The sequence below is a fragment of the Passer montanus genome, unplaced genomic scaffold (genome assembly GCF_014805655.1).
Source record: "Passer montanus isolate IOZ18808 unplaced genomic scaffold, ASM1480565v1 scaffold10, whole genome shotgun sequence".
Taxonomy (NCBI): domain Eukaryota; kingdom Metazoa; phylum Chordata; class Aves; order Passeriformes; family Passeridae; genus Passer; species Passer montanus.
Genome location: NW_024356505.1, coordinates 16,426,917 through 16,441,924, shown reverse-complemented (window position 1 = coordinate 16,441,924; position 15,008 = coordinate 16,426,917). Strand labels below are relative to the sequence as shown.

Sequence of the window (15,008 nt, the reverse complement as noted above, 5' to 3'; positions counted from 1 at the left end):
AGCCATGCTGCAAACAGCTTAGCAGGTGGAGCCCCTGCTTCATTTGTTACAGGGGCTGGAAGTTGTCTATGTACTGAGGCAAAAGTTTTCAAGAAAAGAAAAGATAATGCAGCTGAATGGCCACCTTTAGGCCACAGAAAAGCCATTCCAGCTCCAACAAGGTTTTTCAAAGTAGCCACATTGCTTCTGCCAGATTTTTGGTATCAGATATTTTTATACTGCTTATACCGAGACCTTTATCTGATGTTCCCATAATTCTTCATCTAGGAACACGAAGAAAGTCCCTAGGAGCCAGGATTTGAACATATGTAGTACATAATGTTCTTTTAAAAATCACCCCGTTCTAACTGGGTATCCAAAACAAACAGGTTTATGTACCTGATTTGTCTCTCAGCCTCCGCTCATTTCTCTTAACAAAGGGGCAGTTGCCCATCCATTCTCACTTGCCAACACAAGGTATTTGCTTGAGAGGCTTCAGGAATTAAAAGGATGAGCAACTCAGAAAGAAAGACATGGAGGCTAATAATTCTGTCTGGAGAGTTCATTCTTTAAGTGATGTGACTAGTGTCTCAGAAGTGACAGGGAGAGAATCCAAATTTTCAAAGGTCTGTTCAAGCGTATTAATTGTAAGGCTACCCTGAAATGAAACTGTGATAGCAGCCCTGCTAATGCCTGTAACACATTCAGGAAGTACTGAATCTATCTAAATTTCAACAGAAAAATTCCTGGCAATCAATGACTAGTATATGCAAGCAACAGTTCCTCCTCCATTCATCTCCATTACCACTGTGTGACAAATTTCAGTTTCCAAAGACATGATTATAAAAATTTTGCAACAAAAATAACTATTTCAATTTTCCAAAATAACTATTTTCAGTTGGGCAAAACCAAATATTGGGCAATTGGACAAAACTAAATATAAGAGATAATAATTTAAGATGTTGTTTTAAAACTTGATTTTTAGTATTAATTGATACACATACAACTAGAGTCATACTTTACTATATACGCAAATATACTACATCATGTAGGAAGGGTTAAACCTGTGAAGATTCTGCTCAAAAATAAAGCACAGAGGAGACAAGCTATATCAAGTTTGGCCTCTTTGTTTAAGTACCTGAATACATTACTGAATTCTAGAAGCGCTAACTGTACAGGAATATCCACTATTAGGCCTTGTAAACAAAGGTCTTAGGAAGCCTTTTGGAGTATATTCATTAATTATGCAAAATCTCAAAGCTCTGTATGCCCCTGGCTGCACTTCTGCGACTAAAGTTGCTAGATTTACCATCAAGTACTAAATACATCTGACTGTCAGACATGAAAAAAAAATCCAGAAAATGTCTGATTGAACCTATATGATGCACTGTGACTTATAGAAGCATGGATGGATAAGGAAAAGCCTCTACTCTGTTGACATTTTTCTTTTTCCATTATCTCAAACATCTCCATTATCTCTATTCTGCAGTAGAAATTGCATACCTGCAATTACAATTACAACTAATTGATCTGCCATTTCCCATGTCATAATTAATGTCATGTTTTAATAGAGTTGTAATCATTCTATAATAATGCTTTTCATTCACCAGCTTCCCACAAAGTATAAAAGAATAGTGCACAAAAGCGATGAACTTTTACGAGTCCCTTTCAAAAACATCCCAAAAGGAACATCCCAGTGCATTAAAATGAACTTTTAAAATATGTTTCTATATTCTTATCTGAGCTGCAATAAAATACAATGAAAAAAGAAAGACTTTTTACTCTGGCATTCCTCCTTCCCTGAACATCCATAGGTGAAAAATGAAATCAATGATTCAGTGACAAATACATTATGTTTCCTAAGGGGTTATTTAATGTACTCTTAGCAAGAATGGAAAATGATGGTTTCTAGAGAACAGATGGTAACAAGACAAAATATCAACAGACCACAGTTGTTGACTGCAATTTATGGAGTGTACAGATGTGTCAACTTAAATGCAGTGATTCTGAGGCCAATAAAAGTACTTCCTGATACCAACAGATTAATTTTTCATGACCACTGGTTACACAGCTATTACATTTTTAAAAACTAATCATTCATCTACAAAAGAAGCAACAATTTTGCTTGAAGATAATTATTATAAAGTGGAATGTTGTTCTTGCTGGCACAAAATAAATAGACATGACAGGACTGGATACAAGTTTGTACATCTTCATTTCAGAACAAAATTTCCTGCTTTCTTCCATACAGAATATTCCAAAGAAAGATGAATGTTAGCAGCCAATCCAGATTTAAAGTAACAGTATGCAATAAGGAGATCCCACTACTGAGCCAAATAAGAAGCATATTTACAAAAGGGCTTTTTTTTGACCTTTAATTTCGCAAGATGAATAATGGTGCTTGTGAAGGTTGCAAGGGACTGGAAGTGCCTGAAGCTACAGTCCCCCATTTATTATCCACTACCACATGAACTACACAGTCTCTCCCATATTCTCTAGGACCAGAGATACATAACTCCACAAAGCCACAGATCTAAGAACCTTCATCAATTAATGGGTTGAGTTCTGGATCTGATCCTTGTAATTCCATTTCACTTTCATCTTGTCTTATATTTCAGCTTGGAGAAATATTTCATCCCTGGTCCCCTCCCTGTTAAGGGCTAACTCAAATTTTCCTAAGGATTGGTTTTTTGCTTGTTAAGAATAAGAAAGGGAAAAGCAGCTCTACTTTCCAAATTCTCCCATTCTAACATCGAGATCAACTCTACAACACGCACTTTACATTAATGAAACCACAAAATATCCCACCAAATAGACAGTGTTAAGTTAGTTACAGAAAGGAAATTTAAAAACTGTTCTACACTATATCGAATTGCAAGATAGTCTTTCATGAGCTACAATTTCAAAGGACACTTCAAGTCAGCTGTTGTATAGCCTTTGGAAAATAAACTGCAAAAGCATCTAGCCAGAGACTGAACCAGAAGGAAAGCCCTGGGAGTACAGCACCATCAAGAAGAAGGGAGAGTCAGACTTAAGTCAGACAGAGCCATCCATTCCCCCTGCCCAAGTCAGCATGGATGTGTATGAAAGCAATGTACCCTTCTCCAGAAGCACAGCTGGGACATGCTGAAATCCCTCCCTTTCAACAGTGGGGCATGCACAAAGCAGGACCAAGGGCAGACACTGAAGAGGAGCTGCAGAAAGCACTTACACTAAAACTGAACATTTTGATTGCATTATCTTGGCTCAATCAACTGTTTAACCCCACCTAGAGCACTCCTCATGTTTTAATCTCAGCTTCTTTTTATACCACCTTTCCAGCTTTCTTCTTTGTAGCTTCCTTTGCCCTTTTACTTGGTACTCATGACTAAATTTCTTTTTTTACTTCTTAATTTTTACATTCTTTTCCCAAGTATAATATAAATATTACATGTTATCAAACATTTATATAGTTATTCCCTTGATTTATTTTTTTATCCTTCCTATTGCTTATCTTTTCTATTTTGATAAGAAGCTATTGGGAGCAGACTCTGCCACCACCTCCTCTGTTTTGTACTGTCTGTAGAGCAATAAGGTTCCATTCCAGTTGCCCCATAAGCACAATCATAATAAACATTATTAATAGCAACAGTGTATTCTCTACATCAGCAACCTGGCATCTCAGATTATGTACCTCCACAAAACACAGCAGTATGCACAAACTGAGGAGCTGACACCAATTTGGCCGATTCTTCTCCCTCATCGGTTTTATAGCTGTATAAACCCCACTTCAGTGGAGTTACTCCTGATTTAAAGTAATGCAAGCAAGAGGAGAAAGAGTTCTCTATTTCTGGCACACAAATGGAAGAACTCATAAAATGGAGCACACAAATTCAGAGGTCAAAGATGACATAGTACAGAACAAGTTCCCTCTTAACAAAGCAAATTTGCACCCATTACTTTCTTCCTCGACTTCTTTAATGTTTCTGGACAGAGATTTCTAGAAAATGAAGCCCTTTAAAGACCAAGAAATAGTGCCACGAGTCACACCATATTATATAGCAATCTTAATACTTTGTAAGCTGTCTCAGACATAATTTGTGAGATTAAAGTGTCAAAAGAGCAAGTTTCAATTCATACGATCAAAACATCAATAGCACTGGCTTGGAGTCAAGTATTGTTTTGCTGTGCAGAACTAAAGGAGAATCTCACCTACCTGAATCATATGCAAAATCCCTAGGTTCCTGTTTAATCATCAGAGGAGGGGGGAAATTTTGACTGGCTGCACTGCCAACCATAGCGTTGTGTTCATAAACTGGATCGTGGTACTCCTGCTTAAAACCTTGAGGCGGGAAAGGGATGTTTGGTTCAGACATCTGGCGCTGATATATTGGACGTCCTTCCCTTGGCATTGCAGGCAAAGGTGGGAAAGAATTGCAAGGTTCAGAGAGCTGGCGGCGAAATCTAGAACACAAATTAGAGAGGTCATGTAAAGGACTCCAGCTACGTTCCATTTCCCAAAGATCTTCAGAAGTCATTATTAGTGGCTGTATCTCTTTCTCAATAACGAGCATTTTGCTTATGATCATGCCAAGTGCTCCCATCAGGATCACACCAGCAAGCAAAGAAACAAAAATCCCACCTATTAATACCAGCTCTAAGACCTGTCCCCGCCACATCCTCTTTGCTTTCAATATGTTCCCTCAAAAGAAGAGGCAAACAGGAAATGCACCAGCTTCAAATCAGTAGAAGACTGACATTCTACCACAGTGACATGAAGGAGGCGTAGTCAGAGTTCTCTGCTCTTTCACAAATGTTAGCAACATCTTGCTCATACTGTAATGTACTCTTACCCATCTTATTGTTACACAGAAACCATTCTGACCACAATAAACATGTTTTTTGTAGAGTATTGTCTGCTCTAACATTTGGAACCATTCCAGAGTAAAAGTCCACTGTTCTGTCCTCTCAGGGGTAGTGTTATGAGAGACTGACTCGCAAGGATGGCACTGCACTCCAGCTGTAAAATGAAGGGAATGTCAGAACCCCAGGAAAAGAAGAAGGTACAAATTTTTGCTACGACAATTAATTACTCTCCTGCCTTAACTCTTCCCCTTAGTCATTTCTACATGAAAGTTGTAATCTGTACAAGCCACACTGCCTTTTGCTATTCCCAAATGCTCTTCAGTAGGCAAAAAATAAGAGAATTTCATTTCAAATTATTTTGTTTTACCTGAAATGCTACTCTCAAGAACCTGTGCTTGTTTTTCCTTCCATAAAACCGATCTACCTGAACTAAAAGGTCTGAATGTAATTACTCGGACATCTGCAGGTTCAGAATCATACAGAAGAATACCAGGATGCTTTTTTCCACTGGGCCCTGATGAACTGAATGCCGTCTTCCTGTTATCTCCTGCATATTACCACAGCATTACCACAATATTACCACAGTAGTAATCACCACAGCAGTAATACTGTGCCCACACTAACCAACAGAAAATGCAATGTTCCTGCAACAAACTGCTTACTAGTCCCGTTATCATTTATTATAAACAAGACACTTAAAAAGGTAACTTGTGTGTTTCTTTGGAAGCTTCTTACTGTCATTCAAAAAAATGGAGACCTAATAATTCCTGAGCTTCCTGTACTTCGGGTCTGAACCAGCTTTGGAGAAACCTCTGTGAGTGAAGCACAGTGCAGGGGTTTGATTGCACAAGCAATTAAATCCTTGACTATCAACTCATAGGTAGTACATGTTTCTACAACAATTTAAACTCTACTACCATCTGTCATAATACTACTGTAACTTGGTCTGACAAATATTTACTGTCATAGCTTAATTATAAATACTGTGGAAACTACATCGAAACTATTACCATGCAGTAGTGGAGACAAAATGAATTTTTCCAATGCTGCTGTAAATACTATAATTTTTGCAGTAGAAAGAGTACCATGCTGTAACATTGGGGCTTGCAATTCCACCTACACCTGCAGAAAATAAACTTAGAAACTCAAATGTATTATGAAACAGTTAGGCTGACTGGCACTGCATTCATTTCCTTTTTTTCCTTTTTTCATTAGCCAAAAAAAGAAGCAGAAATTATCATTAAGAACTGTCAAGGAGTGAATCAGAAAATTGCAACTTGAAGATAAAATAAGAAACAGGCTCACTCACAAAGCCTCAAAGGAAGTTAATAATACTTGTTGTACTGGAAGCTTTGTATGGAATCAAGCCATTTGTTTATACAAGTGGATTTGTTTCCTGTTGGTACTTGTCAGGACCACTTATCGTTCATATACTCATGCCCTGTATGAAGATGTATGGGCTGTATGCACCAGATACTGATGCTATCCTATGCCACCAATGCACGTTCCATAAAACCTGTGCCTTCAGTTATAGATGCATATGTGAACTCACATAGGCAGGTCATTTGTTTAAATGACATTTTCCAAATGCACTCATTGTAGTAGTATCTCACCTTGTAAATCACAAAAATTTTAATTTCACAAAAATATGAAGTACACTTTTGCTTCATACACAAGATTCAAAATAAATAAGGAAATGGGGGAAAATATTTTCCACTACAATTCCACCTTTCTTTAAAAATGGAGAAAAATTAGATTTTTTTTTCTTTGTTCCTTGAGTCAGATATTTTGGACTTTACTAGAACACATGATATTCTATAACAGAAGGGAAGCATTAGTGCAAAATGCCCTAAAGAACATGGATATCAAGGACAGGAGGGAGGGAGCAGAAATCATGTAAGGAGCCTACAAAGCTTGCACAGAGCAAGAGTTGTGGGTACAGAAACTATACTAGGATGTATGCAAATGTCTATAAATACTGAAGTTAGCGCTGACATACAGGTTCAGTGCTTTCTTAACAAGTAGCTTTATAATAAAATATTTTTTTCATCTGAAAAATCTTACTACTGTTCTCTGCACATCAGCCATTTAGCTTCTGCTGACTTCAGTCTCCTGGCCGCTTGACTTTGGTGTATGTACAGGAACATATTTATCCACCATCCTGTAATCTAAACCACTGCCTGGCTTCACCGGGGGCCTTTGTGGCGAGACCACAGTCCATGGCTGGGGAGGAGATTGGGACTATGACAGGTGAAGGGGCCAATTCAGTGTTTCTTGATGGCCAGAAGGGCTTGTAGAGAACCTTGGTGGTATTTAAAGCTATCTCAGCAGAGCACAACACAGCAATATTAACATTAGCAACCTCCTTCAAAAGTGATCTGCACAAGTCCCTGGAGATAACAGCCCTTATTAGAGCAGAAACATGCAAATCACACTCCCAACAACTGTTTTTCTTTTCAGGTCTTTCTTAATTTGATAATGGTTAAGAGGCAAAACAAGTTTCTGAACTTATATCTCTTTACACACCAACGGAATTTTAAATGTTCAAGAGCAATCAAAACTCAGCGTACAAAAACAGGTTCATGCAATAAAGGCCAGGGTAAATAGAATTCCAAAAACAAGTGTTTGGACTGAAAAAGCAGGGGAATCCACTGAACATATCTGTTGCAACACTGAGCTAAGACAGTTGTCTGGGGATTTCTAACATATCAAAACAAAACAGGGTGACTTAAGGACAGTTGAAGCTTTAATTCTAGTCTCTAACTCTTGTGGCTTTTACTCAGACTAATGTTATTTAAACACAGTTTATGTTGGCATCTTTTTTTGAAATGCTACATTGCAAAAGGGCTTGAAAAAATGATCCACCCTTACTAAAGAATATTCTTTAGTACATGTTACAGGAACACTGTAACATGGCCACTTATCCTTTAGATAGGTGAACAGCTTAGCAAGAGGCCAGATATTTATAGTTAGGAACATGCTTGCTAGTGACTTCATCACCTTGAAGGGCTTTCTAGCCTCAAGTGAATCACAGAGCTATAGAAGGGCCCAGGTTGGAAGGGATCTTGAAAGACCATCGGGTCCAGCCTTTCATGGGAAAAGGAGCCTAGATGAGACTATCCAGCATACTGTAATCACCATCACAAGACAGAACCAACATGTAATTTAAATTCTGTCACTGCCAATATGAACTCATACACTAGTGCACCAAGCTGGGTGCCAGCCTTTCATAAACACACACACACTTCTGACACGACAAACCTTGCTGGTCTCCACCTCAGTCCCCCAACCTAAAAGGGAGGAGTTGTGGGCAGGAAGCCAGTACTACCCTATATAAGAGCCACAACTGAACACCTTCTGCATGGGTCCTTCACATGTTTTGTGTTTTACCTGTGATCCATAGGGAAGCTGTTGTCTTGAATGGACTGGGATGGAGGGAGGTGTGTAGGGAAAACCCGGTCAGGTTTAGGAGTCTGAGCGGAGTTTGGGGAGGCATGGTGCAGCGGTGACACGGGAGTGCTGGATGGCGTCGGTGGGTTGGAGGGCCTCATTCCCACTTGTGGTTTCTGATCATAGGCACTATTTGTAAGGCAAGAGAAAAGCAAGATAGGTTATTCTTTCCAAAGAAAGAAGAAAAACCAAAACCATAGCAGCTACATCCAGAAAAAAATCACCACAAGTGCCCCATTTTGAAGCTTTTGATTATAGTTAACTTATGAACCAGTTTGGGGCAGAAGAATTCTCAACTTTACACTAAGAAGAGCCATGAAGAAGCCATGTTAGAGGCAAGTGATTCGGCACAGCATTTGCTTCTCTGAGACACAGAAATGTATTTTTAAACGACTCAGTCATACAGTCACATTCTAACAGGAGGTATACAAAATACATAAAAGTAGAAGCACCTGGACTAGAGCACAAAGAGCCGACAGTGCCTGTCAAGGCTCTTTTTCTTTTGCACAAACCACAAAGTGAGACACTAAAACAATACAGCCAGAGGGAAGGGATCTGACCCAGAAAAACAATGGTATGCTGGCTTAGCTACCCATACTAGGTTGTCAGCAGCCTCTCCTGAGAGGTTTTTTTACCACTCTCTCTCTCAAAAATAAACTGCTGGTCCTACAAATACATAGATGCTATTTTCAAGGGTGTCTCACATCAGAACACTTTGAGAACACTTTGATCATCCCTGTTTCTAACCAGGAGAAATGCAGACATTAGGAATATAGTTAAGCACAAGCTTGCATACTCTTCTAAGTCCCTTAGCACCCATCAAATCCATCAATGGATTCATTTGATTTTTGAAACCAAAATCACTCCTTGTAACTGGCAAAAGTGCCAGTCTTTTCCTTTTTTTTCCCCCCATTCATATCCAAAAAGTTAAATGTTAAAACTCTTTAAGTGCTAACAGTTTTCATACTACATTAATGAGAATCAAAGCTAGATGAAAGATTCTAAAATAGACTGAAATGTCAATAAGAAATCCTTCACTGCTGACACTAAAGGAAGGAGTGGCATGTAAATGCAACCAAAAGAAAGCCAATACGGAATGAAGAGGCATCAAGCCCCTCCACCACCCACAAATAAATAAAGCTTTTATTATCTATGCCTATAAAAGAAGACAACTTGCTTTTGAATGCAACTAATGAAACACTGTTTTAAAAGGTAATCACCCAGGAATATACACATACAACATCTGCACAATTTGTCAAATATCTAATGTGTTGCACAGACCTGCCAATCCCTTGCCTGTTACACAGATCACTCTTTCCTAATGCACATAATGCATTTTGAAAGTACTTTCAACACAGCTCACAGAAAACAAGATACACCTTTCTTCTATTTCATGCTTGTACCCTGGGTTTTTAAACTCTGGCTAGCTCCCATGGAGAAGGAATGGAGGATGTGCATTTTGATGAAAAAAACTGCTTTAAAATTATTATGTAAGTGTTTGACACAACTGTAAACAAATCCATCAGTGTTCATCAGCTAAATGCATTATCTCATCAGTCTGTTATCTGCTGAAGAGGTAACTTTTCTAAGATCTCTATTATGGTTTTATTACTCTTTCGTCAGTCCTCATTTAAGCCAGCAGTTCTCACTGCAAACACGCTCCTAATTACTTTACCTGACATTGTACAGGCACTTTTCCCCATAACTGAACTTGAATGGTTGCTCTTGACTGCAAGCGGAGCCAAGTTCTGAACATGGGCTATGGGGTTCCTTCTTGATTTTCACAGGGAGACCATGAAAAGCCACTGGAAAAGAAGGAGAATGCAATTAAAATCCGAGTACAATATCAACAATTAAGTTTCCCAAGTAAGCTCGACACTGCTAATTAAACACATGATTAATTAAACAATTGTAATAATAAAAACAATATAGGAAATAAACATTTCAAATATTTCTTTGAGTGTCAACTGAAAAATAGACACCAGAGATCCTTCACATTGGCTATTATCACTTCTATTGTTTAATAGAATGATGGCCAGCATCCCATCTCATTAGCAGGAAAATAACAGCCCACTTATATTTGGCTTAACTACCGTAAATGTTGTCAGAGGCAAAATACTTCCCAGGCACCAAATGTTTCTAAGTAATATCAGAAGTTGCTTTTAGCTATAAATGCAATAGTAGTCCACTTCAAAGGGTGTCACAAAAATGACTCCAAAATAAATTTGAGATATATCAGCCTCAAGTATATGATCAGTAATGTTTTTGTCCCACACAATGCTTGAAAATTTGCAGCAAAACCCTTGAAACTGGATGATTATATGCATTTTTAATTACAAATAACATCTTTGAAAAATTCAGAAGAAATGGCTTAAGTAATTTTTCTTTAAAATAAACACAATAAAATCCTGGCCTGATCAAATTCAATAGTAGATGTGATATAGACACAAACCAAAAAAAAAAGTCATGCTTTTTAAAAGCTAAAAAAAAAAATCCCAGAGGGGGTGTGACAGAAATGCAGCATTAATTAGAAGCACAAATTGGTCTGTACTAAGAGAAGGGCCAAAGGTAAAGGCAAGGTTAACCAGCAAATTAGTTTACACTAGACAACTTTCCTTATTTCATATCCAATCTTAACCAAAATTAAAGCAGAAGAAAATTCAGAGTTCATCTGACACTGATAGACCTAAGTAAGTGGCTAGGAGGACAAAGGACTAAAAGACAGGTATGTAATGGCTTGAAAACACACCTGTCAAGTTTTAAATAAATGCATTTTTGATCTCCAAGACGCCTAGAATTCAGAGATAATTTTATCACTTTGATGTTGTCACCAAAACACCATAGTATGAACATCACATTCCAGCCTGACATGGACGCTTGTACCTCCATAAAAATCCACGCACATGCAGCAGCTCCTGTTAGAGAATCTCAGCAAAAAGTCAGGTTATCATTACCATCAAATAGCATCTTACCCCTTCTCTTGCACCTGAACTTGGGGAAGATGGTTTGTTATAGACTACATATTTTCTGATGCTAATGCACCTGCATACACACGCCAGGGTTCAGTGGGGAGATAAAAGAAATGCTGTCTAAGAAGTGAGCATCAGAACCACAGAACTCTGGCATCTGCGAGTAAGGTCTGGATTCCAGACTTTTGCCATGGGTTTTCTCATGGTTAGGCAATGTTCAGAGAACTCTTTCACAAACAGATCCTCTCATACCCTGTTACATGACAGCTTCTACTACTGCCTTTCAGTTGAGTCATCTGCAACATAACACTATTCTATTTTGACACATATTTTCACAAAACTCACAAGAGAACTCACAGAAAACTCCTATTCAGCTATTATATTTTGTGGATAATATCAGTTATGTGGAAAGATAAGAAAGGAGAGGCAGACAATAAAACATATAGAAATGCATATGCACAGCACAACTTAGGAAACAGAGATGGAAAATGTGAACATCACAAGAAGGAAATAATTATTCCTGAATAAAACTGTCTGAACTTGCACTAAAAAGAAGCCCACATGGACTTCTTGAAAAGTGATCCTCAGATTTAATAATATGGCAAAATGCAGCTCAGTCAGCTTTCCAAAGCAACTGCAAAGCAGGCTGATATCCAGTAGTTTGTTTCAGGATGCTTCTAGTGAACTTTTACTGCTGACTCTCCTTTGTATGTCTTGGTCAAATAATGCATACATATACATTTAATGTATATGATGGGCCCTGAAACTCTGGGACGCTGGCCCCCATGCTAAGGTAGGCAATTTCTTTAACTTGAATCAAAAAATTAAAACACCACTGCAACAAGACTCTTTTTTAAAGCCAGTATCACATATTTGCACAAAGGCCACATGCTGCTCTATTTTATTTTTTTTTAACTTTGCTACTTCCTTGGAGTTAATCTGTTATGAAAAATTACTTCCCTTATTTATTTTTAAATAACGGGAGTACAGAGACTCCCACACTACAGCCCTGTGCGCAGAACTGGCTGGGTATTTCATCACAGCGCTGAGAGCCTGAACGTCTGCTAACAGGCAGTTTTCCAGCTCACTGGCACAGGCACAAGTGAAAGCAGCACATTCATTTTGTGCAATTTGCTTTACCTTCCCACATGGAGTTGGTGCATGTAAAAGGCTGTTAAGTACTAAATTATTCCTTATCAAATCACCATCATCTGGAGTCATGATCAACACTAATTAAATTACTTTCACTGAACACGGCTCCAGCCTGCTGCCTCAACTGCGAGGTACATTTTATTTTGCTTACTGTACAGTCCTAGTAAGGTACAGGGCACAGTGCTAGAAGGCATCTGCGCTGTAGTTTTAATTAAAGTTTACCTCACCTTCCTCCCAGCTTTATAAGCTAGGGTAAAGTGTATCAAATCAAGTAGGTTAACACCTTCACTTCATTTAGAGAAAGCATTACAGACCAAAGTGATTTTATATTAGATCTTTATCTTAACTACAGCCAGAAAGATAATGTAGCTGTAAAATTTAAAGCCTTCCTCGGGCAGTCCCCTGACACAGTCACCATGCTAAGCTTTATCTGTAACTCCACTTTTAGAGGTAGAAAGGAAAAAAGATAGGCTGATAAAAATGCTTACTGCTTTTTTGGGGGCCTTTCTTGAAGGCTACTTGCCCTTTCGGGACATGTTTTAAGTGTGGCTGAAGATGACAGACTTATTTTAACAATACAATTTCAAACATTCAAAGCAGTTTTCATATCATCACTGAAACCCTCTGCCCGTCACTTCTGATTTCAGTGTGACGTTCATTCTATAGTGCACCTATTAAAAGAGAATTTAAACATACACTCTTTGGCTAAACTGAATTTTATATTATGTTCTCAATCCTCTTTCTTTTGAGGAGAGCAGGGTTGCTTATTTATACAATCTAATTTTAGTGCAGCATACCAGCTACCAACACATTCATATTAACAAAATGACATTTTAAACAACCAGCTCCTTACCACTTCTTTCTTCCTGATGGTAAATTCATTTTACTTAACCCCAGAACAAGAGTCTCAACCCTATTAAAGTAAAGGGCTCTCTGCCTTAATAATGATCTTATGAAACAGTGACCAAGGGCCAAGATTTCATCCCGAGTGATTACTTACAGATAACTACCTCCAAACTTGAAAGGCAAGCAATCTTACAACATGTATTTAGATGGATGGCTTCAACACCTCATCTCAACTACCACGCAAAGTCAGGTTTATCGGTATCAGAAACAGACCCTTGCCCCACAGACCCTGTCTGGAGCATCTCCAAAGCCAACACACAGATATAAGGCAAGCAGGACTTCTGCCATTTGTAGCAAATTGATGAAGATATAATACATTACTGTATGCATATTCTCTGTGCATAAATATGTCTATTTATATCTGCAGAGTAAAAGGGCTTGCATATTATATATAATGTGCTGCTGTACAGACCTAGATTTTATACTAAGCAATAATGATTTCACCACAAAGTAAGCTCACACATAACATGCAAAAACATGGGGTGGAACCTGCCATCCATCCTTCAGAAGTGCTGTTCCAGTTTGCTATCTGTCAACAGCCTAATCCCTGAACATTTTCTTCATAACAACACCCAAAGAATGAAGAACCACACCACTCAAATGAAGAACAATTTTATTAAGAACTCTGAAGTCAAAGGAGGAATTGGTTTGTCTCAGAGGAGTCTGATATGTACACTTTCTAGCCTGAGAAACAGGAAGCATACCACCTCTGTACAGACAGAACTGAATCTACTTCTTCTGAGAAAGCCCTGAAACTCACTGCATTAAGCAATGGCTTAAAATATTTTTCAATTCAAGAGATGATTATTCAAGATGAAGAAGAAATTGGGAATATGTTATACGAAATGGCAAGTCATTTCTCCTTTGAACAAAAAGCAACACTTTAACTTTCAAACTTCAGATTCCTGCTCAGAACACATGATAAAGTCTTATTTCTGAGGAAGAATGGTTTTAAGCATACTTTTAAAAGCCATGAAATATAACTGGTAATTCAGTGATGTTGGCTAATAGCAAGCAATGCTTACTCCACTGACCAAAGCTACAAAAGATGTCCTATCCACACTTGTGGGTCAAGAACATTGACTATATGGTATAAAATCAATTGACAGCAGTTGATTTTGTACCACACTTGCTCCTGATAGTGAACTCTGATGTCTCCTAAGTAATACTATATTCACATGTATTACGTTTGAGGACTCTGAGTACCTGAAGAGAAAAGAAAGTGACAGTAAGTCGTGGCCTAAATGCGCTGTTTCTGAGCTGTTTTTCAAATTTATGCTCTCAAATCATTCTCAAAAGACAATTCTGTAAATAAACTCACCAGTTTTATCATCAATTGAGCAAAATTGTTAATATGCAATGTAAGTTTTGAGAGATTTCTTGAACACACTTGAATATACGGGACTTGACTCAACAGTAAGATGAAAAGACAGAAGATGTAAAAATACTTAAGCTGATACCACTGCAACTCCAGGTACTAGACTGACTGAGGTGAACCAAGATAATACTTGGTAAAATTTCAAATGCAAGAAGGAAAGACTCCTGTACTGATAAAGCCAACACTGTCACACTTTAAATCTATCTCTCGATACATACAGCAATGCAGCAGGCACTTCAGATACATCAGAGTCTCTCCAAGATTCTTTTCCAGTACATTTACTTCTGCCAAGCCCTCCCCTTCCCCCAACACACAAAAATCCATTACTA

General features: G+C 38.1%; 1 protein-coding gene across 5 annotated transcripts in view; it reads right to left on the bottom strand.

Moving 5' to 3' along the window:
• The window catches only part of ETV1 (ETS variant transcription factor 1), a 66,873-nt gene that overhangs the window by 22,484 nt on the left and 29,381 nt on the right, over positions 1–15,008 (bottom strand). For all 5 annotated transcript variants that reach the window (XM_039712069.1, XM_039712079.1, XM_039712058.1 and 2 more), the window contains 3 exons: positions 9,950–10,079; positions 8,215–8,403; positions 4,175–4,422 (listed from right to left, as the gene is read on the bottom strand). In XM_039712069.1, coding sequence (XP_039568003.1) covers positions 4,175–4,422; positions 8,215–8,403; positions 9,950–10,079 — 567 coding nt within the window. The remainder of the gene's footprint in view (positions 1–4,174; positions 4,423–8,214; positions 8,404–9,949; positions 10,080–15,008) is intronic.